At 42.6% G+C, this 22,642-nt stretch overlaps 1 protein-coding gene across 3 annotated transcripts; it reads left to right on the forward strand.

The window, feature by feature from the left end:
• Nucleotides 1-715: 715 nt before the first annotated feature.
• CASC3 (CASC3 exon junction complex subunit) lies at nucleotides 716-22,513 on the forward strand. Of its 3 annotated transcripts, none has more exons than XM_043904461.1 (14): nucleotides 716-1,281; nucleotides 1,651-1,678; nucleotides 2,166-2,203; nucleotides 14,132-14,290; nucleotides 14,384-14,535; nucleotides 15,085-15,261; nucleotides 15,439-16,124; nucleotides 17,468-17,532; nucleotides 18,225-18,339; nucleotides 18,575-18,673; nucleotides 18,930-19,144; nucleotides 19,766-19,888; nucleotides 20,076-20,139; nucleotides 20,784-22,513. In XM_043904461.1, exons 1-13 carry the CDS (start codon nucleotides 745-747, stop codon nucleotides 20,097-20,099), a joined length of 2,418 nt encoding a protein of 805 aa, XP_043760396.1. In that variant the 5' UTR covers nucleotides 716-744; the 3' UTR covers nucleotides 20,100-20,139; nucleotides 20,784-22,513. The 3 variants fall into 3 exon arrangements, with proteins under 3 accessions (XP_043760396.1, XP_043760395.1, XP_043760398.1); XM_043904460.1 differs by having other exon boundaries at nucleotides 20,788-22,513; XM_043904463.1 differs by having other exon boundaries at nucleotides 1,001-1,281; nucleotides 2,166-2,233; nucleotides 20,788-22,513.
• Nucleotides 22,514-22,642: the final 129 nt, after the last annotated feature.

The raw sequence follows: 22,642 nt of genomic DNA on the forward strand, positions 1-22,642 counted from the left end.
TTACGCTTCTTGTATGTTTTTTTATTATGGTACAGAGAAAATACACCGATTTTTTTCATTGCTGAAAAATGTGTTGCTAAAATCACAGCATTCCGTCATCTACCCATTTGGCAAGGAAATCATTTCGGGATATTAAACCAATGCCTGTTCCTATGATTATCTGTAAGTCGGTTCTAATATTTTGGTAAGATTACCATCTGGCTCAGGCGGTAAAGAATCCGCCTGCAATGTGGGAGACCTAGGTTCGATTCCTGGGTTGGGAAGATCCCCTGGAGGAGGGCATGGCAACCCGTTCGCGTCTTCTTGCTTGGAGAATCCCCATGGACAGAGGAGCCTTGGTGGGCTGCAGTCCATGGGGCCGCATAGAGTAGACACGACTGAGCGACTAAGCACATCGTATTAGCCTGCACTTTGAGGCAGGTGATGGCTGGGGTGGGAAGACACATACAGGGGGAAGAAATGAGAATACAGGGGAAACACTGTAGTGCTGCAACACTAAATCCTCGGGCTTCCCTACAGACAACTGGTTTCTCTTCCGCCCTTTAGCTTAAAATGGACTGATAAAAAATCTGAAGCAGCACAACGGCTTCGGAGGTTTCCCTTGATTCGTGATTTTTACTAAGCAAACGAATGCAGTCAAACGATCTGCTTCAAACGTAGGTAGAAATGAGAGATGGAAAAAGAAAATCATGAAACAACTCTTAATGTCGCAGTGAAGCTGTGACAGGTCAACGCTATCCGCTCATGCCCAAGATGGCCGGGCAAGGACCGGAACAGATTGCCCGCCCAAGAGCAACTCTCCTCGCCCGGGGCCCAACCGCGGGGAAGTCAGGGGCCTCACCACACCCCCTCACGTCACCAATTACGCAATCCCGCGCACCCGCAAACGTGCCGCAGCGCGCCAGCTCCGCCCCCAGCCCCTCCCCCGGAAAAGCCGGGCGACCAGTGCCGCAAGTGAAGCATGCTGGGACCAGCTCTCAAGCTTCCCGGCAGCCCCTGCGACGGGCGTGGTACGTCAGGGTCTGGCCAGCGGCGGCCGTTCTCCGTAAGATGGCGGACCGGCGGCGGCAGCGCGCTTCGCAGGACACCGAGGACGAAGAATCTGGTGCCTCCGGCTCAGACAGTGGCGGTTCCCCGGCGCGGGGCGGCGGGAGCTGCAGCGGTAGCGCTGGAGGCGGCGGCAGCGGCTCTCTGCCTTCCCAGCGCGGAGGCCGAACTGGGGCCCTTCATCTGCGGCGGGTGGAGAGCGGGGGCGCTAAGAGCCCTGAGGAGTCGGAGTGTGTGAGTGCGCGCGGGCGGGGCGGACCGGGGGCGGGGTGTAGGTGGTGATGGGAGGCTGGGAGTTGACGGTAGATGTAGAGGCGTAGTGTGTTGGAAAAGAGGAGAGCGATCCTGGTGCGGTTTGCATCCGGAGCTCCAAGGGAAGAGAAGGGATTGAGGGTTTGTTGGGGGACAGGCAGAGCTGCTGCGGATGGAAAGCGGGTATTTAGTCAGAAATTGGGACTGGAGGTGAATAGACGGGACCTCCCTCAGATCCTGCCTGTTAAAGATACACCTTTCCTTGTCTCCCTTTTCAACCATTTTGTGTTCAGTCTTCGTTTCTTCACCCCCTGGAAATCATAGAACTAACCCATGTCTTCTTTCCTTCAGGAAAGTGAAGATGGCATCGAGGGCGATGGTGAGTAGCATCATGATAGAGATCTTTGCCCCCAAACTCAGGTCACCTGTCTGCAGCAGTTGACATCCTCTCAGACTGTTAAGTGGAGAAGGAAATGGCAACCCACTCCAGTATTCTTGCCTGGAGAATCCCAAGGACGGAGGAGCCTAGTGGGCTGCCGTCTATGGAGTCGCACGGAGTCGGACACGACTGAAGAGGCTTAGCAGCTGCAGACTGTTAAGGGTTTTGGGGAGGGTGCCACAAAGGGGCTGTTTGTAGTATAATGTTTAAGAGTGTAAGTTTTAGCTGTATGATCTTGGGAAAGTCAAAGTCACTCTTTGAACCTGTTTGCTATCTGTATATGGGGACTATAATTTTATCTACCTCATAGGTTGATGTCAGGATTAAATGAGAGTTTTAGCTTGACCCACAACAAGCACTGGAAGATGTAATTATAAAATTTCTGTTGCTTTTTTTTTCCCCTTTATATGTTTCTGTTTTCTTTCAGCTGTTCTCTCGGATTATGAAAGTGCAGAAGACTCAGAAGTGAGTGTGATAGGTTCTTTTTCCTATGATGTAGGTTGAAAAATGTGTTGTAAAAATTGTACCCACCTGTGGTTTGAAAGCACCTGACCTGTTTGTTACTCCTTGTGCATTCTTCATTTATGCTTCTGAAAAACTATTATGAAAAGTATTGTTCAGTTATAGAGAGGGAAACTTTGTATAAACCTCTTCAGGCCACTTGTGTTAGGCTGTGAGTAGCTCACCTTTCACCCTATCTAAAGAAAATAAGATTCTAAATAAGAGAATGAGAACATTCTTTGGCCCTTCACAGGTTGTTTGACACTCCATTTTATGATGCCTAGGTGGTGAAACCAGCCAGTTGGGTATTTTTTGAGTATATCTGAAGACCTCAGACGGGTAGGATTCTGAGTGGTTTGTGTCAGAAACATTTCTCAGTTTATGGATGAGGTTTTCTATCTTCAGCAGAGTTTCCATAAGCCAGATGTTTGTGAACTTAGTTTGCTTTGATTGGATAAACTACTAGAGATGTTATCAGAATGGCTACTTGTTTCCTGGAATTGTTGAATAGAGCTCTGATTTATACAGAAAGAATTGGATTGTGGATCAAAGGTTCATTCTGTAAATTTTGTAGAACTGTTACTACATATTAGATTTACCATTAAGCTCTGGAGATGCAAAAGTGAACATTATAACAAAGTTCCTATCGTTAGGAATCTTACAGCTTGGTAAGGAAGTCAGACAAACATTGAGAAAATCATAGGACTTGGTGACAGCTGCTGGGGGATAGGGTTAAATAGGATGTTAATGACTGGGTACTGATTGCATATTAGGCAGTCAGAGAAGAATAAATTAGAGTTAGCCAGGCAAATCATGCTCTAGGCAGAGGGAACAACAGCTGCAAAAGCTCGGAGATAGGAGGGAAGACTGACTATCTGGAAACTTGTAAGTAGTTTGGTGTGGCTGGAACATTGTTGGAACAGGATGGATACCAGAAATAAAGGCAGATTATAGAGCAGGGGTCAGATCATGCAGGGATTACTTCTTTCTCTTTATTAAATGCCTTCTCAGTGCCAGGAGCTGTGCTAGGCCCTGGAATAAAAGATACGTGGTTCTGCCCTCATGGAATTTACATTCAAGGTCAGAGAGGGAAAGTATAGACAGTTAAGTAATTACAATAACCGTTTGTTAAATGCCATGGTATTGGAAGCACAGGGTGCTTTGGGAGCACATGGCAGGGGCAACTGAGTGTAGGGTGTTTGGAAGTATTTACAGGAGGGACTCTTCAAGTGGAAACTTGAATGAGTAGGAGTTAGCTAGCTAGAATTTTCTTAGCAGAGGAAATAGTCTGAGAAGAACGTCCAGAAGGGATGGGATTGGAGGACAGTGAGTTGGAGGACATGGAAGATTTAGTATAACTGGTGGTAAGGATGACTCTCAGTCCAAATCTTAAAGTACTTTATAAGCCTGATTGAAAAAGTATTTGGATTTTATTCTAAGGACGTAAAGTGTAACAGGATTTTAAACAAGAGTATGATATGGAGTATGGATTAGACTTAAATTTTAAAGCAGTGTTTGTCAGATCCAAGGAACGTCTACATGAAAGAAAATCCTATTGAAACAGACTCTTGCAGAGGGAGGGAAGACTCAGATGTTTATATGTTAACAAAATCCCAGGTTGATTCACAGTAATATTTTAGAATTACTATCTTTAACAATTGTTTTGTGTGCAGTGGGGAGAGTTACCTGAAGGGAGCAAGATTAGAGGCAGAAAAACTAGTTAAGAAAGCTACTGTGGAAGACTAGGAGAGCAGAGAATGTGGCATGGAGTGGAGTGGTGGCAGTGAAAAAAGAAGTGGGCAGCACTGGCAGTTATTTAGGCTATGGAAATGACAGAATGTGGTGATCGGTAGGATGACTTATTCTCTGTGAAGTCAGTGGTAAAGTTATCCACAAAGAATTAAAGGAAGATGAGAGGTTTTGGAGTGAGTAATGTTTGCAGTAGTCATTAAAGAATGGAAACATCTGAAAGACTGCCAGGCAATGTGGAGTATTCAGTGAGGTTTGGTGATTGTGACTTTATAGCAGTTTACCATTATGTGTATAATGAGTTTGGATGTTACTCTAACAGCAAAGAAAGAAAGGCTGTTGGAGGCTTAAATGGAGGAGGATCTGAGGATGAGGCAAGACTGAAGACAGAGCTGTTAAGAGAATAGTCCAAGGAGCGTGATAGTGCCCTAAAGAAGGGACAATGGCAGTGGCATTGCATGACATAGATTTGAGAGATATTTAGGTATTATTATTAATAACAATTTCTTGATTGAATGTGGAGCCTGAATTAAGGAGGAGTCAGAGAGAATTCTGCTGAAACTCAAAAGACAGCTGCTTTGGTTCCTGTAAGCTTTAGATGCCCAGCAGTGTTTGACCTCTCCTGACGGGAAGATGTTGATCCAGGTGAGGGCTGGGACCTGGCCAGATGCCGGCAATAGAGCCAGAAAGTTCACTGACGAGGACAGTGACAGCGTGGTGAGGGAAGGGACTGGGATGGGGGAGCTTGGGGATCTGGGTTTCTCTAGCTTCATTCCAGAGCCCTAGAGTGATGCTGAGTGTTCTGACTCTTGTTCGTGAGTGTCCTCTGTTGTTTTGTCTCAAGACTCACCTCTGCCTCAGATGACCTGTCTGCAGTCCAGCCTTCAGACTTTAATATCCATTCCCTTCAGCTCTGAGCAGAATGCAAGCTCCTGGAGGGCTGAGACTGTCTTTGTCACTGTTCTGTCCTGGGAGCTTAGAAGAATATCTGTAATAGACCCTCAATAAACTTTTCTTGGATTAGTAAATAGAACTGCAAGGACTTTTCTTCTAAATACACTTTATTTTGGAATAATTCCGCATTTACAAAAAAAGTCACAGAGAATACAGATGTCCCATAGACTTTTCATCCAGTTCTTCTAATGTTAGCATCTAGAATGACTTACTTAAATTAATTTTGTTCTTTTGACACACATTCCTGTGTTAACACCACAATTCTACTTTATCCTTTACATTTGCGCAGTTACCATTTGGAGAAACCTTTTTTCATAAGTAAAGTATCATAATACAATTTTGTTATGTGTGAGATACAGCTCCTGTTGTAAAAACTAGTAATTATAAGGGGAAAAAAAGTGTTGTTACCTTAAGAAAAAAGATTGTGCTAATAATGTTGAAGTTCAATACATTTGTAATATGAAAAAAAGAAAAAGGAGTCCAAGTAATGCCCAGGTTGGAGAATGGTGTTGGTCACTGAGAAAGGGACCACAGGAGGAAGAGATTCCGGGAAGGACAGTGTTGGGTTAAGTTTTGGATGTTTTGAGATTGAGGAACATGTGCAGCTTTGATGTGGCAATATCTAGTATGTATTGCCTAAAATTTAAGAGAGGGGTGTAGTTCTGCCGTGTCAAATAGGATAGTCACCAGCCAAATGTGGCTATTTGAGTTAATAAAAAAGTTCAACTCCTCATGTGCATAGGTAAAAACATTTCCCTCATTCCAGCGAGTTTTATTGGATAGCACTGATCTAGATTAAAGAATTTGACTTGATATCTTGCCTTACATAATTATCTGTTACTTGATTGCATTTCTTCTTAGTTACTAACTTCGTATACCTAGATGCTATACTTAGTTTTGCCTGCTATACTTAGTTTTGATCTGTCTCTTAGTCTGACAGGTTAGTTTTTCATCCTTTTTTTTAATAGTGTATCTGTTAAAAAGATTTTGATGGCCACTCACTCATTGTACAACTCACCATGCTGTCTCTGTCCATTGTATTTCTTGCAAATTGTCTTTCCATGGTAACCATGGAAAATGGCAGTATGACCCAAAGCTTTTTTTTTTTTTTTTTCGACCCAAAGCTTTTATCTTGCATAGAACTGGCTGATCACCTAATTTTCTTTCCCTTATAAGTCACTTGCTCTTTTTGTCTGGATAGTCCCAGTATATTTTCCTTTAAGGTCCAGTAGTTATATTAAAATTTGTCTTAGAGTTGGTTATTCTGGATCAATATTCATAGATATGAGATGTGCTGTACAGTATGTCATGGAACTTCCATGCAAATACTCTTTTCCTGTCTTCAGTATTTGACCCTTTCTCGTTAATCCTTTGTAGTGTCTCTATTTTCTTTTGATTACTGTGTTTATTCACTCTTGTTTGTGTTCCTTCTAGTTCTAGACTTTGTGTTTTAAATGATTTTTTAAATTTCTAATATCTTCTTGAGTTCATTTCTGGATTTTTAAAGTTCTGATTGATGTTCTTTCATGCCTTATATAATATTTTTAATGTCTTTTTTTGCTCATTTTAAAATAGAAGTTGCAATTTTGTTATGATATGCATATGTCTTTCTGGCATGCTTTCATTGTAGGAGTGCTGTTCTACATATTTTTTTTCTTTTAGTTTCTGTGGGATTTGATCTCTATATTTTTCTTTATTTGATTTTTATTTAGTCTTCCTGATCTTTTCAAAGGAAGTATGGCTCAAAGTAGTTTTTTCTAACTTCGTAGAACTCTCTCCTCAGTTGTTTTCCCGTAGTGTTAAAACACACACACACATATATATATATGGCTTTCTGAGATTTACTGGTTTTGTTCCCTTCTCTAATTTACTTTGGACCATCTTCCTTCCTTCATTCCTTTTGTCCCTCTTCTGCTGAACTGATTCTCTTCTCAACAATTTTATCTTCAGTGTGGTACTCTATCCTCGAGGGAACCCCTGGCAGCCAGGTTGATTTTAAGATTTCACAAGGCTTGGACTGCTCTAGCCCTTTCAGACCTTCTTACTGCAAGATCCTTAAACTCACATTCTATTAGAGGCAGCAAAACCCCTTCTAGTTGCAGTTGTTGTTTTCAGTTTGACTTTCTGTTGACTAGTTCAGGGTTCTCCTGTTTTCAGGTCCATTTACTGCTCTCTGCTTTTTTCCAGCCCTCATACCAATCTGATGCAGTTCTTGTGGCAGTTGTTGGTTTGCTTATGTGCTTGTATTTTGAGGTGTGGGGGATACCTTGTAACCTCGTTTTGTTGTAAATGTTGTCCAGAGGGTTTTGATTTTGCTGTCAGAAGCCCCAATTTGTGTGGAGATTTGAAGAGATCAAAAACTGTGCTGCTGCCATTTTTTCCAGAATCCTCTGAGGAAATATTTTTAAAGAAATTAGACTGAAGGGGAGGCTAGAGAGATGGTAGCTGGAAAGAAGGCTCTAAGGTCAAGAGAGGGTTTGGTGTTATTTGAGTTGGAGAATCAAGTATGCCTAAAGGTTGAAGAAATGATTAAAAAGGGAAAGAAAAGGGAGAGGATAGGTAATAAGTGTGTGATGTCCTTGATTGAGTATATGAGAAGAAATAGGAACCAGATGAGAAAAACATCTTCCACTGTAATTATAGAGAGGTGGGAAGGAAAGGTGTGTGGGAAGGAAGCTGGTGTTCCTTTGTTTTGTTTTCTTTGTGAAATATAATAGAAGGAAAAACATAAAAGAATGGTTGTTGATGGAGGGACAGTAGGACAGTATAGGAATTTTTGAGATAAAGGAAGTTTGAATAGTTGAGGTTGGAGGTGGCACTGATATGTAAACTTGTATGATTTTTTTTTTTAATTCCCCCTAGTGATGGTCAGTAGTCTAGTTGTAAGCTTAGAAAAAGCAGACAGTTTGGTTGATCCAGTCCTGAGCACATGGGAATAGGGGATTTGAGGGAGTTACCAATAGTGCTGAAATGACTGGGTCACAGAGTCTAGAGAGAGAAGAAAGTGAATGTGGGAAAGGACTGATAGGTAGAGAAAAGGTGGAAATGTCAGTGGAGTGGATGTCTTAAGAAACGAGAGATGGGAGGCTAAAGGAATAACTGGGGATGGGCAGGAGTAACAGGCAGGATTTGGGGGAAAAACAGCTTTATTGAGATATAATTTATGTGCCATTCAACTTACTGGTTTAAAATGTCCAGTTCTGAATAGTTTTTAGTATATACAAGTATGTGCAACCATTACCATAGTCAGTTTCAAAACATTTTCATTAACTTCAAAAAGAAATTTTGTACCCTTTAACTGTCACTCACCCCCCACAGCTCCTCCCGTTCTCATTCCCCCCAGCCCTATGCAACCACATACTTCCTTTCTGTGTCTAGAGATTTCCTTATTCTGGCCTTCTTTATGAACAGAATCATATATGATAACATATGACTGGATTCTTTCACTTAGCATATTATTTCCGAAGTTTTCACCCAAGTTGTAGCATGTATCAGTACTTCATTCCTTTTTATGGCTGAATAATATTCCTTTGTGGGATTTCCGTGGCTCAGACAGTAAAGAATCCACGTGGAGATTCTGGAGAATCCCATGGACAAAGAAACCTGGCGGGCTGCAGTCCATGGGGGTCACAGAGGCAGACATGACTGAGTTACTAAGCACACAATATTCCATTGTATGGGTATACTATATTTTATTTATCCATTCATCCACTGATGGATACTTGGGTTTCTATTTTTTTATGAATAATACTGCTAAAAATATCCATGTTCAGGTTTTTGTGTGGATGTGTGTTTTCATTTCTCTTGGGTATGTACCTAGGAATGGAGTTGCTAAGTCATATGGTAACTGTTTGGTTGTTTGAGGAATTGTCAAGACTGTTTTCCAAAGCAGCTGCACCATTTTACATTCTCAGCAGCAATGTGTGGGGATTACAGTTTCTCCACATACTCAGTGGCACTTGTTATTGTCTTGATTTTTTGATTCTGGTCATCCTAGTAGGTGTAAAATGGTATCTTGATATGTATTCACCTGATGTTGAGCATTTTGTCTTGTGCTTATTGGCCATGTGTGTATCTTCCTAGGAGAAGTGGCTATTCAGATACCTTGTCCATTGTAAAATTTTTTATTTATTTATTTTTGGCTGTGCCAGGTCTTGTTTCAGTCTTTCTCTTGTTGCAGCAAGCAGGGGCTGCTCTTCAGTTGCAGTGGCACAGACTTCTTGTGGTGGTGGTTTCTCATTGCAGAGCATGGGCACTAGGGTGCACAGGCCTCAGTAGTTGTTGCTCATGGGCTCTAGAGCACAGGCTTAGTAGGGCTGAGTGGTTGTGGTACACGGGCTTAGTTACCCTGTGGCACGTGGAATTCCTGGACCAGGGATCGAACCTGTGTCCCCTACATTGACAGGTGGATTCTTAACCACTGGACCACCAGGGAAGTCCCACTTTGTCGGTTTTTTTTTGTTCTGTATATGTTCTAGATTTGTTTCTTATCATCTATATGATTTGCAAGTGTTTTTTCCCATTCTTTGGGTTGTCTTTATACTTCCTTAATAGTGTTAACTTTTCAGTTTTGATGAAGTCCAGTATATTTGTTTTTTCTTTTGTTGCCTGTGTCTGTTGGTGTTGCGCATGCCAAAGAAGCTTTTGCTGAATCTGTGCCAAATCCAAAGGCGTGTTTTAAGAGTTTTATAGCTTTAGCTCTTAGTTTTAGGTCTTTGATCCATTTTGAGTTAATCTTTGTATGAGGAGTGAGGTAAGAATGTAACTTCATTCTTTTTTATGTGGCAGTGCTGATGAAAACCTGGGGTATTTAAATTTAAGATTTTTAAAAGATCAGATTTACTTAAAATGTATAGCAGTTCCAGGTAAGACTGGTCTGACGTGTGTACATGAAAGTGGATGACTGAAGTGGAGATGAAAAGTATGAGCTTATTTCCATAGTTTTCAGATCAGTGACAGGGTAGACCCAGGCAAAAGACAGAGGTGGAGGTTTTCCCGTTGATCTTATAGAGCGTCCCTGTGAAACCTTTCGTAAATTGAAATGACTTAAGGCAAAGAAGCAATTACCTTAGGACGCTTCTTGGCAAGTGATGCGCAAAATAAATTGAGGTAAAGCACCGATGCTCACAGATACAGTCCAAAGCTGTGGCAGCTGGATGCTAAGAGGCTGACTGTAGTTCCCAGGGCAGGAGTTTGGTGGTTTCACTCCTTCGGCTTAGGGTATAGAGCTGCTTGTATGACAACTCACTGCAAAGCAAACACTGAGTGCAGTTTTTACTTTTGCCTTTTTTTAAAAAGATCTTTTTCAAATTTCTTTCAGTTTGTGAAAACAAACACTATTATAGGCCTTTTATCAAAGGAAAAAAAGCAAAATGGTGTAATCTGAACTTTTGAGAAGCAAGATATAGCTAGATGATAAAAGCCTCAGAGAAGTAGGAATTTAAAATGAGGTGGACTTGGGATTAGCAGATGGAAACTGGTATATATAGAATGAATAAGCAACAAAGTCCTACTGTATAGCATAAGGAACTATATTCAATATACTATGATAAACTATAATGGAAAAGAATATGAAAATGTATAGCGACTGCTCTGATCCAGGAAGACTTTGTGCCTGTAATGCAGGCGGTGCAGTTTCGATCCCTGTTTGGGGAACTAAGATCACACATGCCATGTGGCGAGGCCAAAAAAAAGTGTGTGTGTGTGTATATACACACACATACATACAAACACCCCCACACACACATATATATAAAACTATATATAGTTATATTCCATGTATATACCATATATGTGTATATAACTATGCCACTTTGCTATACAGCAATTAACATTATTATAATTCAACTATACTTCAATAAAAGATAAAAGGTGACAGATCTGGAAGAGACATTGGGAATGAGAAAGATAGACTCTCCTTTTACTCTGAAATATGTGGGGAATGGAAAAATGAGCTAAAACATCTGCATGAGAATTCTGCCAGGGAAGCAGTTGCTTAAGTAGAGGGCTAGGCTTTAGAGTTGGGAGGGTGTTCACTGAATGGGAAAGTCAGCAGTAGGGAAAATGGTTTTGATGTCAGCCTGTAGGCAAAGATGGTAAAGAATCTGCCTGCAGTCCAATCCCTCGATCGGGAAGATCCCCTGAAGAAGGGCATGGCAGCCCGCTCCAGTATTCTTGCCTGGAGAATTCCACGGACAGAGGAGCCTGGCAGTCCATTGGGTTGCAAAGAGTTGCAAATGACTGAGTCACTAACACTTCCACTTTTGTAGCCAAAGAAGCTTGACCCTAGGGTAACACCTTGGCTTCAGTTACACCAGATTTTGATGCTAATTTGGAGTCTTCTCAGCACTATACTATTTGTATCTTCTGTCCTGCCTGGAAACAAAATTAGTTTCTCCTTTGGAATAAAAGAGTTGCCTCATTTGACATTCCACCACAGACTAAGAAGGGATAGAGCATGAAACAAAGTTCTCTCATTAATCATGCTGATACTATTTTAAGATGTTTGATTTCAGTCAGTGTGTGTTTGTTGGGGGCCCGGGGAGGGGGGGGCGCAGGGGGGCAGGTTTGGAGTTGAAGGGGGGAGAAGTAGTGAATTAAGGTCACATACACACCAAGCAAGATTCTTGCAGATTCTTGCAACACAACATGCAAGGAATCTAGGACCAAGGAAAGAACCGAATGATTACCACCCACCCATTCCCAACTAAAGAGGAGAGAAAATTTCTTGTGATTGAGGGAAAATGGGAAGAATCTAGGGTACCTGGTTGTTAAAAAGCTGTAAATAAAGGCTTGGTTCTCATAGTGTGGGTGTGGTCTATGAGCTTCATAACGGTATCATCTTTCTGGGAATCCTAACTCAGAACACTCAGGGGCTGAAATACTTACGCTGGACAGGGAATAAAGGGGAAGGGTAATTAATTGGCTTATCTGGGCCAGTCTGGCAGTCTAGGTCCTGTTTGAAAAAAGGTCAGAAACTTAAGAGATTGAGAGCTGCTTATTTCATCAGGAATCTCAGTGAGTATCTTTGATCAGATTCCTAGGCCATCCTGGGCCTGGAATTAGTCAGTTACAGATAGAGTGTCAGGTCCAGTAGAAGAATAAGAGAACAGTGTACATTTCTGCCAGGGGGCAGAGGTGTTTTGGCACCCTGACTTGTTAGCCCAGCAGTGGGGACTAGACCACCTTCCTTTGAACCCATTTCTTCGCATCCTTTTAGGTCTCTAGACCTACCTCCCTTAGCCTTTACCTCTACTTCCCTAGGTCCAAATCTTGGAAGGACCAGAATATGAGAGAGTAACTTTTAGTCTGAAGCCAGCCCCCTTAGCATGAATCTTAGCTGCTTTTTCCCCTAGCTGAAACAAGCCACACCTCTCTTGCTTAACCCTTTCTAGTTGCCCCTGTTTAAAGGATGGCCTCAGGACCCTTTGTATGGATAGATTTTCTAGGTCACAAGCAAGATTATTCAGTTTTTTAAAAAATTGAAGTGTAATTGATTGGATTATTCAGTCTTGCTGTGCCAAGAGAAGGAAAGGGTAGAGAGCACTTGGACATTAATTTTTTTTTCCTTCATTTTTAAGATGCAGTGGTTATACAAGTTCTAAAGTTTTACAAGTCAAAATTTTATAATTATATCATTCTAGACAGTTATTGGCTAAGGAGCTCTCATGTTGCAGAAAATTTAGTATTCATATCATAGACATAAAAAATGTAAGCCACTATTTCCCAACTTGAGAGTAATAGTGCCTTGGGAAAGTATGGAGTTATGATAAGAGATTGCGAATTCACTAACTCTGTTTTCATTATCTGTAGACCAGATCAACATCTCCTGTCTTTATGTACTACTATTTTTAATACATATAAATTAATAAAAATTATTAATGTATTTTAAAGTATTATTGAACATACAGCAGTTGTTCATCATTATGTGTTTTCTCAGTCCATGCGTACTATACTGTGCTGTTTCTCATGGGATTCCATGAAAATTTTAGGTCCTAAAAGGGGATTCACCTAATCTAAAAGGTTGGGAATCTCTGTTGTAAGACATTTTGAGGTGAGAGAATTAACAGCTTGAGTTAGAGTGTAGTTATTAGGCACTGCATGTTTAAGAGACAGTTCATTGAGAGAGAGAAATAATCAAAAAGAAAGTTCCTCTGTATGCTTTAGACACTAAAAGCCTCTGATCCATAGGCCCTGGGCAGCTTCCCCAGAGGCTGCAGCTATTTGTTTTGTTGGTTTTTTTTCCTTTCAGTTTTATTGAGGTAAAATTGTACTGTATAAGTTTAAGGTGTAACAACAGCATAATCGTTTGACTTACATCGTGAAATGATTATCACAATAAGCTTAGTGAAAGAGGCTGCTGCTCCTGACAGTTCCATGCATATCTTACTGGAAAACTTAACAGAGATCTATATAAGCTTGTTTATGTGTGCGTATATATATTGTTTAGTCGCTAAGTTGTTTCCGGCTCTTTTGTTACCCCATGGACTGTAGCCCACCTCCATCCATGGGATTTCCCAGGCAAGAATACTGGAGTGGGTTGCCATTTCCTTCTCTAGGGAATCTTCCTGTCCCAGGGATTAAACCCACATTTCTTGCGTTGGCAGATTCTTTATCACTGAGCCACCTGGGAAGCCGTGTATGTATATAGAAACATATACATGTATGTATGTGTGTTTTGGCTGAGCGTGGCGCTTGTGGCTGGATCTTCGTTCCTCTACCAGGAGTTGAACCTGGGCCCTTGGCAGTGAAGGCGTAGAGTTCTAAGCACTGGACTGCTAGGGAATTCCCTGTATAGGTTTTTTTAATGTGCTTTTACTTTTTTTTTTTTTAACAATGCTTCTATTCAGTAGAAATTTTAATAAAAATATTGAAGTGTTTGCTTTTAACTCTTGCATTATAGTAAAATTTGTTAGAAAATGTTTTCCTAAAGAATGGGAAATTTTTAAATGCACTATTTAGATCTTATTTCCATAGCTAACAAGGAAACTTAAAAGGCAAATTATTTATTTATTTGCACCAAGTCTTAGTTGAGGCATGTGGGATCTCTAGTTGGGCATGCAAACTCTTTAGTTGCCAATACGTGGGATCTGGTTCCCTGACCCAGGGGTTGAACCTGGGATTCCTGCATTGGGAGCACAGAGTCTTATCCATGGGACCAGCAAGGAAGTACCAGGAAACTTTTTTCAGGGTGATGACGGGGAGTACAGTGAAGAGGAAAACTCCAAAGTGGAGCTGAAATCAGAAGCCAATGATGCTGCTAATTCTTCAGCAAAAGATGAGAAGGGAGAAGAGAAGCCTGACACCAAAGGCGCTGTGACTGGAGAGAGGCAGAGCGGGGATGGACAGGTTAGTGCCCCCAAGGCCTCCATTTCCACTCGAGTTCTGGAACAGGGGCTCTTCAGCTTGGAGTGAGTAAAGAGCTCTTTATCTGTCCGACAGGAAAGCACAGAGCCTGTGGAGAACAAAGTCGGTAAAAAGGGCCCTAAGCATTTGGATGATGATGAAGATCGGAAGAACCCAGCATACATACCCCGGAAAGGGCTCTTTTTTGAGCATGATCTTCGAGGGCAGACTCAGGAGGAAGAAGTCAGGTAACAGCCCCTTGCTACTGCTCTGTGGTATGTTAGTATTATATGTATTACATGCTTACTATATGCTAGGCACTTTACTAAGTGTTTTACCTGTATTATCTTATTTACTGTTCACAACATTTTAAGGTAAGTATTATGATTATCCCCTTTGTACAAATGAGGAAAGTAAGACTTAGAATATTTAGTAACTCTTGGTGGAGGAGCTGGGATCCAGACCTGTATGTCCACTGCCTTCCTTAATCTGAGGTTCAACGCCTCTAAATACTTGCATAGGTGGCCTTACAGGAGAGAGATGTTTCCAGAGTGCTGAGTAGTTTGAAGTGAAGGCTTTCCTTATTTTTATTCCTGTTACGTTCACGCCCAGCAGGCCCTGAGGTGCTGTGATGATTCACCCTTGCTTTTGGAAGGCCTGTTTTGTATAACCTGTCTGGGAAGATGGAGAGATTACCTGAGTTCCTAATGTTTCTCTGCCCAGCCCTGTTTATTTCATGAACATCTTTACCTGGCAGAGTCTGCCAACTTAACATACGTTTCCCTGGTTCCAACCAGACCCAAGGGACGTCAGCGAAAGCTGTGGAAGGATGAGGGTCGCTGGGAGCATGACAAGTTTCGGGAAGATGAACAGGCTCCAAAGTCCCGACAGGAGCTCATTGCTCTTTATGGCTATGACATCCGCTCAGCTCACAATCCTGATGATATCAAACCCCGAAGAATCCGGAAACCTAGGTGAGGACATTTTGGAGCCTATATTATTGATATTTGCAAGAAAAAATAAAAAACTCTGCTTTTCAAAATGCCATTCTGGCCTGTAATTGAATGGGTGAGGAATATGGGAAGTCTGCCTGACCCACAGTTTATATCTCTAGTGGCCCCTTTTGTTATTTCTCTGTTTCCTTTGTTCAGGTTTGGGAGTCCTCCCCAAAGAGATCCAAACTGGATTGGTGAGCGGCCAAGTAAGTCTCATCGCCACCAGGGTCTTGGGGGCACCTTACCGCCCAGGACATTTATCAACAGGAATGCTGCAGGTACTGGCCGCATGTCGGCTCCCAGGAATTACTCTCGATCTGGAGGCTTCAGGGAAGGTCGTACTGGTTTTCGGCCCGTGGAAGCTGGTGGACAGCATGCTGGCCGATCTGGTGAGACTGTTAAACATGAGACTAGTTACCGGTCTCGGCACTTGGAGCAGACTCCTGTAAGGGATCCATCTCCAGAAGCAGATGTTCAAGTGCTTGGCAGTCCTGAGAAGGAAGAGGTAGCCCCCGAGATACCAAATCCTGCTCCTGATACTGCACCACCAGCTCCTGACAGGCCTGTTGAAAAGAAATCCTATTCCCGGGCAAGAAGAACCAGAATCAAAGCTGGAGATGCAGGCAAGGTTGCAGAGGAGGTACCCCCTCCACCCGAAGGGCAGACCCCAGCACCTCCAGTCCCAGAAGCTACATCTCCTACGCCTGCTAAGACTGGAAACTGGGAGGCTCCAGTGGATTCTACTACAGGGGGTCTTGAACAAGATGTGGCACAACTAAATATAACAGAACAGAATTGGAGTCCAGGGCAGCCTTCCTTCCTGCAATCACGGGACCTTCGGGGTAGGTACCTAGGGTTAATGACTAGCTTTTATCCCTTTGCATCATTGGACTTAGGGGCATGGAACTAATGTCTCTTAGAGATGTGGTATCTGACAATATCTTCATTTTCATTAATTGCAAGAAACAAATGGATCCATAGGCATATTCATCCAAAGAGCTCAGAGCAGCTTTATCTGTTACATAATACTAGCCTACTGCTTTGCTTACTGTTTACTATTAACTGATCAGTCACCACCATTGAGCTCCTGAGTGCAAAATCCTTTACCACTCTCTAGAAAAAGTGGAAGAAGGCAGTGTTCTTTATTATTTGAGCTAATGGTTAAATGTTTTAAGGCAGAAATTGCCTTTGAATTTGGATGAGCATCTCCTAATCTCTTTGAAAAGAAAGCCTCTCTAGTTTCCTTAGTCTTCTAGAGCCAGGCTGCCTAGTAGAACTTTCTGTAATGATGGTGCTTTTAAATACTTGTAATGTGGCCAGAGTGACTGAAAAACTGAACTTTTCATTTTTAATTAATTGAAATTTAAGTAACCATATGTGGCTAGTGGATATCATGTTGGTACAGCATAGTTCTCATGACTACCTACCACCCCTCTGACCCATCCTTTTTTTCCTTCCTCCAGTCAGATAGATCAGAGGATCTTTTCCATTGTTTCTGAAATCTAATTCAAACTTAGATTGGAAAGCCTCACTTGGACTGGCAGTTTTAGCATCCTTCTCTGGTGTGCGTAACTCTGGAATGCCAAAAACTAGGGTAGCCTAAACGACCTGGAGTTGATCTTTGGATAGAGAAGAACACTCTCTCCTGCCAGTGCCTTATTACTATTGGAAGACAGTCTCTAGAACATTCCTTTTTTGTCCTGAGTCATCTTCAACCAGAGGAGAATCTCTTCCTATACTTTTAGCCTAGACCTCTGTGGCCAGAAATAATCAGAGATAGATTTAGAACATCCTTCTCTGCCTAGTTGTTGCTCAGAAACATTGGGGTTGAGATTTTCCAATATGTTTGATAATGTAATATGCTAATTATGACCTCCCAGGGATTCTGTATGGTAAATATTTGATGCGAAAATTTTGAACTTGCATTTTCTGAGTTGCATTACTGAAGTAATTTTTTTTCATGTTCAAAGGCTTTACTGCTATATTAAGGTGGCAGGCAGTGGGGGCAAATTTCCAAATGCTGGTGTTGACAGGAAGCAGAGATAGTTTAAAAGGAATTTTGTTAATTTAAAAGATGAGAGCCTTTCCCCATGTTGGATTCTTCACCCTGTCATTTCCTTCAGGTATCTTTAGTTCTGTTCACATCTGTCTGCTCTGTAGCAGTGACTTTTTTGGTGTTTTACAGGTATGCCCAACCACATACACATGGGAGCAGGACCTCCACCTCAGTTCAACCGGATGGAAGAAATGGTACAGAGGAGGAAAGGGGCGCATGTAGAGGGTTGCATGTCACAGTTTGGTCACTGTTTAAGCCAAGTCAGTTTTCCCATGTTTCCCTTTAATTCGGGTCTCTGGAAATGTATGGTTTAGGTTTGAGTTTAGAGCTTAATGCTTTTCATCAGTTTTTCAGTTCATTTTGAAAAATGTTTTTTGGCATGTACATACTGCTGTATTTATTTGGTTGTGCTGGTCTTCATTGGTACAACGGGTTTTCTCTAGTTGTGGAGAGTGGGGGCTACTCTCTACTTGCAGTGCACAGTCTTCTCATTGTGGTGGCGTCTCTTGTTTCGGAGCACAGGCTCTAGGCACATGGGCTTCAGTAACTGTAGGATATAGGCTCAGTTGTTGTGACTTCCTGGCTGTATGGCACACAGGCTTCAGTAATTGTAGTTCCCGGGCTCTAGAGCGTGAGGACTTCCATTGGTGGCACATGGGCTTAGTTGCTCCGAGGCATGTGAAATCTTCCCAGACTAGGGAACCCATGTCCCCTGCATTAGCAAGCGGATTCTTATCAACTATGCCACCAGAGAAGTCCTGCAAATACTTCTTTAACACTGCCATGTACCCAGTAAATGTTTTGCAGTATCTATAGGATGTTAGGACTTAATAGGAGAGTCAGGCTTTTGGAGGTCTTCTTGCTCAAACCTCTTTCTTTCTTTCAGGGTGTCCAGGGTGGGCGAGCCAAACGCTATTCATCACAACGGCAAAGACCTGTGCCGGAGCCCCCTGCCCCTCCTGTGCATATCAGTATCATGGAGGGACATTACTATGATCCACGTGAGTTTATTTTTATAGCTGGGATATCTTTCTTGGCAGGATGAAGTGAACTAAAAGACCAGCCTTCTGGACTTCCCTTGTGACCTCTCATGGTGGTTAACAAACTTTCTCTGGTTGCTGTTTTCTTCATATGGAAAATTGAGAACATCTTCTCAGGGGTTTGGGGGACAAGGAAACTTGTCCGTTTGATGGGAAGAGTGAGGATTTATGAGAGCCCCAATGTGATATCTTACAGTGCAGTTCCAGGGACCAATCTATACCCATGGTGACAGCCCTGCCCCACTGCCTCCTCAGGGCATGATTGTACAGCCAGAAATGCACCTTCCCCACCCAGGTAAGCTGTGAACCTCTGCTTGTATGCTTCCAGTACATAAGGATGTGTGTTGGGGGCATCACAAACCCCAACCTTTTCAGCTCTATGCTGCTTGCTTATGAGGCTGGCCACTTTGGCTACATGGGCAACCAACTCCTCTTGGGTCCATCCTGAGGACTTGAAATCTAAGCCTGTTTGTGGTGAGCAGTCCAGCCAGGCCATCCCGTGGAAAAGGTATTACCTTTTGTTTCAATTGTTGTTTTTTCTCCTTGTCCAGGTTTACATCCCCACCAGACACCAGCGCCTCTGCCCAATCCAGGCCTCTATCCCCCACCAGTATCCATGTCTCCAGGGCAGCCACCACCTCAGCAGTTGCTTGCTCCTACTTACTTTTCTGCTCCAGGCGTCATGAACTTTGGTAATCCCAGTTACCCTTATGCTCCAGGGGCATTGCCTCCCCCACCACCTCCTCATCTGTATCCTAACACACAGGTGAGATGGCTAATGAGATTTTCCTAAGTATACATCCTTTAAATCAGACAGGAATATAGGATGAGAATACTCAAGGAATTCTAGAGAGCATTTCAGTGCCACTAATTTGCATGTGGTGGTAGGAGCTGGAAATGCTACTTAGGTGATACCTATCATATGTGTATTCTCTTCCATTTTTTTAATGGTGTTTCATTGAAGTGTTTTAGTATGTCTTAGGTGGGCGTGTCTGCAATTTATCTAACTGCATAATAAAGCCATATTCTACCTACCAGCCCTCCCCTCCCCTGTACTGTTTAACTCCCAACAGGTTAACACCGTCTGGTGTCTGGAGTGTTACCACTGAGCTCAGTGCCTTGCGTTTGTCAGCTGATGGTAGGAATTAGAGAAAGCTGGGCAGTACTTTGAAGAAGTAGGAACTATATTAGGACATACTAAGGCAGAAAAGAATAATTGTTTTAAAGGGGGGCAGCTTAGAAATTCCCCTGTACACTTACAGATTCCCCTTATAAATTATAAAAAATTCTGCTATACTCTTATTTTTGTGCCTGAATAATATTTCCTGTTTACCATAGTTTGGATGAATTAATTCCTTTTTCTTTTCCTTGCTTATTGGGCTCCCAGGCCCCATCGCAGGTATATGGAGGAGTGACCTACTATAACCCCGCCCAGCAGCAGGTGCAGCCAAAGCCCTCCCCACCCCGGAGGACTCCCCAGCCAGTCACCATCAAGCCCCCACCGCCTGAGGTAATGAGAGCGCCTAGGAAAGGAGCTCTAAATAAAGGATGTTAGGGCACATCTGACATCAGTGGACTTTCCTTTTCTTCAGATTTTCCTCCTTTTCTTGTTGTATTTCTATGGAAAATGGTCTTTTTTCTTTTTCCTTTTTTTAAAAATAATGACCTGATAACAAATTCCAACTTTATGATTTCAGGTGGTAAGCAGGGGTTCCAGCTAATACGAATTTCTGAATATTTTAAATCTAACATCAAATAAAAGTAAGTGTAAAACTTACTGTGACTCAGAATGTTCTTAAAATTAATGTTCATGCTTACTTGCTCAACAATTACCTAATTAATGCTCTAAGTTGTAATCATGGGATATCTCAAGGGGAGGCTTAGAGGAGTCCCAAAATTTGCCGGTTTCTTGTTTTATGAATGCATTGAGTAGGGTTGAGTGGAAACCATTGTCAGTATGGCAGCATTTTATTTGAGAAGATGGAAGGAAAAACTGGAAGAGGGCATTCTTTATTAAAGGAAAGGGGAAATCTGAATTTGAGGTGTTACAGCAGAGCCAATTCTAAAGGTTGTGGAGGAGGGACTTCCCTGGTGGTCCAGTGGTTAAGACTTTGAGCTGCCAGTGCAGAGGGTATGGGTCCGGTCCCTGGTCAGGAAACTAAAATCCTATATGCCATGCAGCATGGCCAAAAGAATTTAAAAAACAGTAATAATGAATAAATTTTTAAAACCACTCTTTAAAAAACAAAGGCTGTGGAGGACAGAAACCAGGAGGTTTTGTTGTATTGTTTTAGGGATATTTCTTTAGTGTACATTATTTAGAAATGTGGCTTTTTGAAAATAGCTTGTAAATGCCTAAAAGGTCCAGTAACATTTTGATGGTTCTTCCCTTTTTCTCACTCTTGTCAGGACAGCAGAAGTGAAAACCTAGGAGAGAAGAGAAAACAACTGGCTGTCTGCTACCTGGAGAGCTCTGAAGATCCAAGGTGGCTCCTACCAGCAAGCAGCTGAATGAAGAGGACCCCTGCCTTCCTCTGAGGATAGGCTCTGTTGGATAAAGGGAGAAACAAGTGGACTTCCTCCCATTTTCAGTTTGTGTTTGTGTCAACTGTGCTCAGAGGAGCAGAGATCTAGACAGCCCAGGCTTCTGAGTCTAGGAGCCCACGTCTTTTGCTCTTCTTTGCTTTCTGCTGGGAAATTCGTGTCTTCTCCTCCCAGGGAAGCTTGGAAGCTCCTTCCTGTTTGTTTTGTTTTCTATGATGTTCATTTTTAAAGCCTGGCTTGTTATTCTTAAATTAATATTCTTTGAGTCCATCACCCCACCCCCATCTCCTGCTCCCCTCCCCCCTTTTCACTCTCTCTGCCTTTAAATTAAACAAGTTCATTCTTTGGTTTGCTAGCTCCTCTGGGTTCCCTTTTGGCTTTTCCCTACATCCCAGATAATTGAGAACTTAGCAGCCAGTCTGCCCCAACCAAGTCTACAGAGAGCTGACCTTTCATTTTTTTCTTGGCCTTTTTTATTGTGTACTTGGAGTTTGTTAAGTCTTCTAATACTGTGGAAGCATTGCTGTCTGCACAGAATGTCCCATTGTGGGGAAAATCTCAGTGTGGTAGGAGCCCCTTTTTTTGACTTGGGTTTTTAGAATTTTGAGCCTCCATCAGTCTCTGTACTCTGATAATCTTTAGTTCTCTACTGAAGGCAGAGTGTCAACAGTGGGGAGAGATGGCAAACCAGATGCTTTAGTGAGACAGGGAGGGTAGAGTGAGAACCTTTGCGCCGTAGGGGTGTGTATTCACACAGTCCTCAGGGCTCAGTCTTTGAGGTGAGTGGAATTAGAGGGCTTTGCTCTTTTTTCCATCCTTTCTACCACACCCTTTTCCAGTTGCTATGGACCAATGCGTCTCTAGAGGTAAATATTACCTAGCCAGCGGTCATCCCTGTCCATTGCAGTTGCCCTTCTCCTCGTCTTTCCTGCTATAAGTGTTTGAGGTATTGCTACCTTGTTTTCCCAAGGACAGTTTTACTCCTGTCCTTGCAAACAGAATACCACACCTGGGCCTAAAAGCAGTCACTTTTCAGGACAAGGGCTCCTCCCTCCTTTCCTCCCTATCTATGGCACTGAACCACTCCCCTGCTGCCTCTGCAGAAGAGATTCCTGCTACTATGGCACTTGCATCTGCCAGGGGTCACTTGGCCACTGTCCCTGTCCTACAGAACCTGAGGGAGAAGGTGGCAGCTGTGTCTCTCCCCAAGTAATGTCACTAATTCTGTCCCTTCTCTTCAGCAGTTGGCTTAACCACTTTGAGTCACAGGTGTGGGGTGGGAGGGGAGAGAGGCACTCAAGCTATAACCCCCAAGGAGGAAATAACTAAGAGATTCTTCCAAGGGTAGCGCATGGTTGTGCCTTTTGTAGGCTGTTCCCTTTGCCTTAAACCCGAAGATGTCTCCTCAAGCCAGTGGGCCGCATGCCCAGATTCCCAGACCTTAAGACACTGTGACAGTTGTCTCTGTTCGTCCACTGTTTTGTTGCAAGAATTTCTCCATGTGTATTGTTGTTTGTAACTGTTTTAAAGAGCGCACATATGTGATTGGCATTGTGACTTGAAGATAATAAAATTTAGACATGTAAACCTAGCTCCTTTGCCAGTGTTTTGCGTGAGTCTTGATTTGGGAGGGAGGGAAGAGGACTCCCTGACTCCATAGAGTCACAGTCACAACTCTGGCCAGCTCAGACTTGAGAAATGGAAGCCCAAAGAGGTGAGA

Source organism: Cervus elaphus, chromosome 5 (assembly GCF_910594005.1).
Source record: "Cervus elaphus chromosome 5, mCerEla1.1, whole genome shotgun sequence".
NCBI classification, from domain to species: Eukaryota; Metazoa; Chordata; class Mammalia; order Artiodactyla; family Cervidae; genus Cervus; species Cervus elaphus.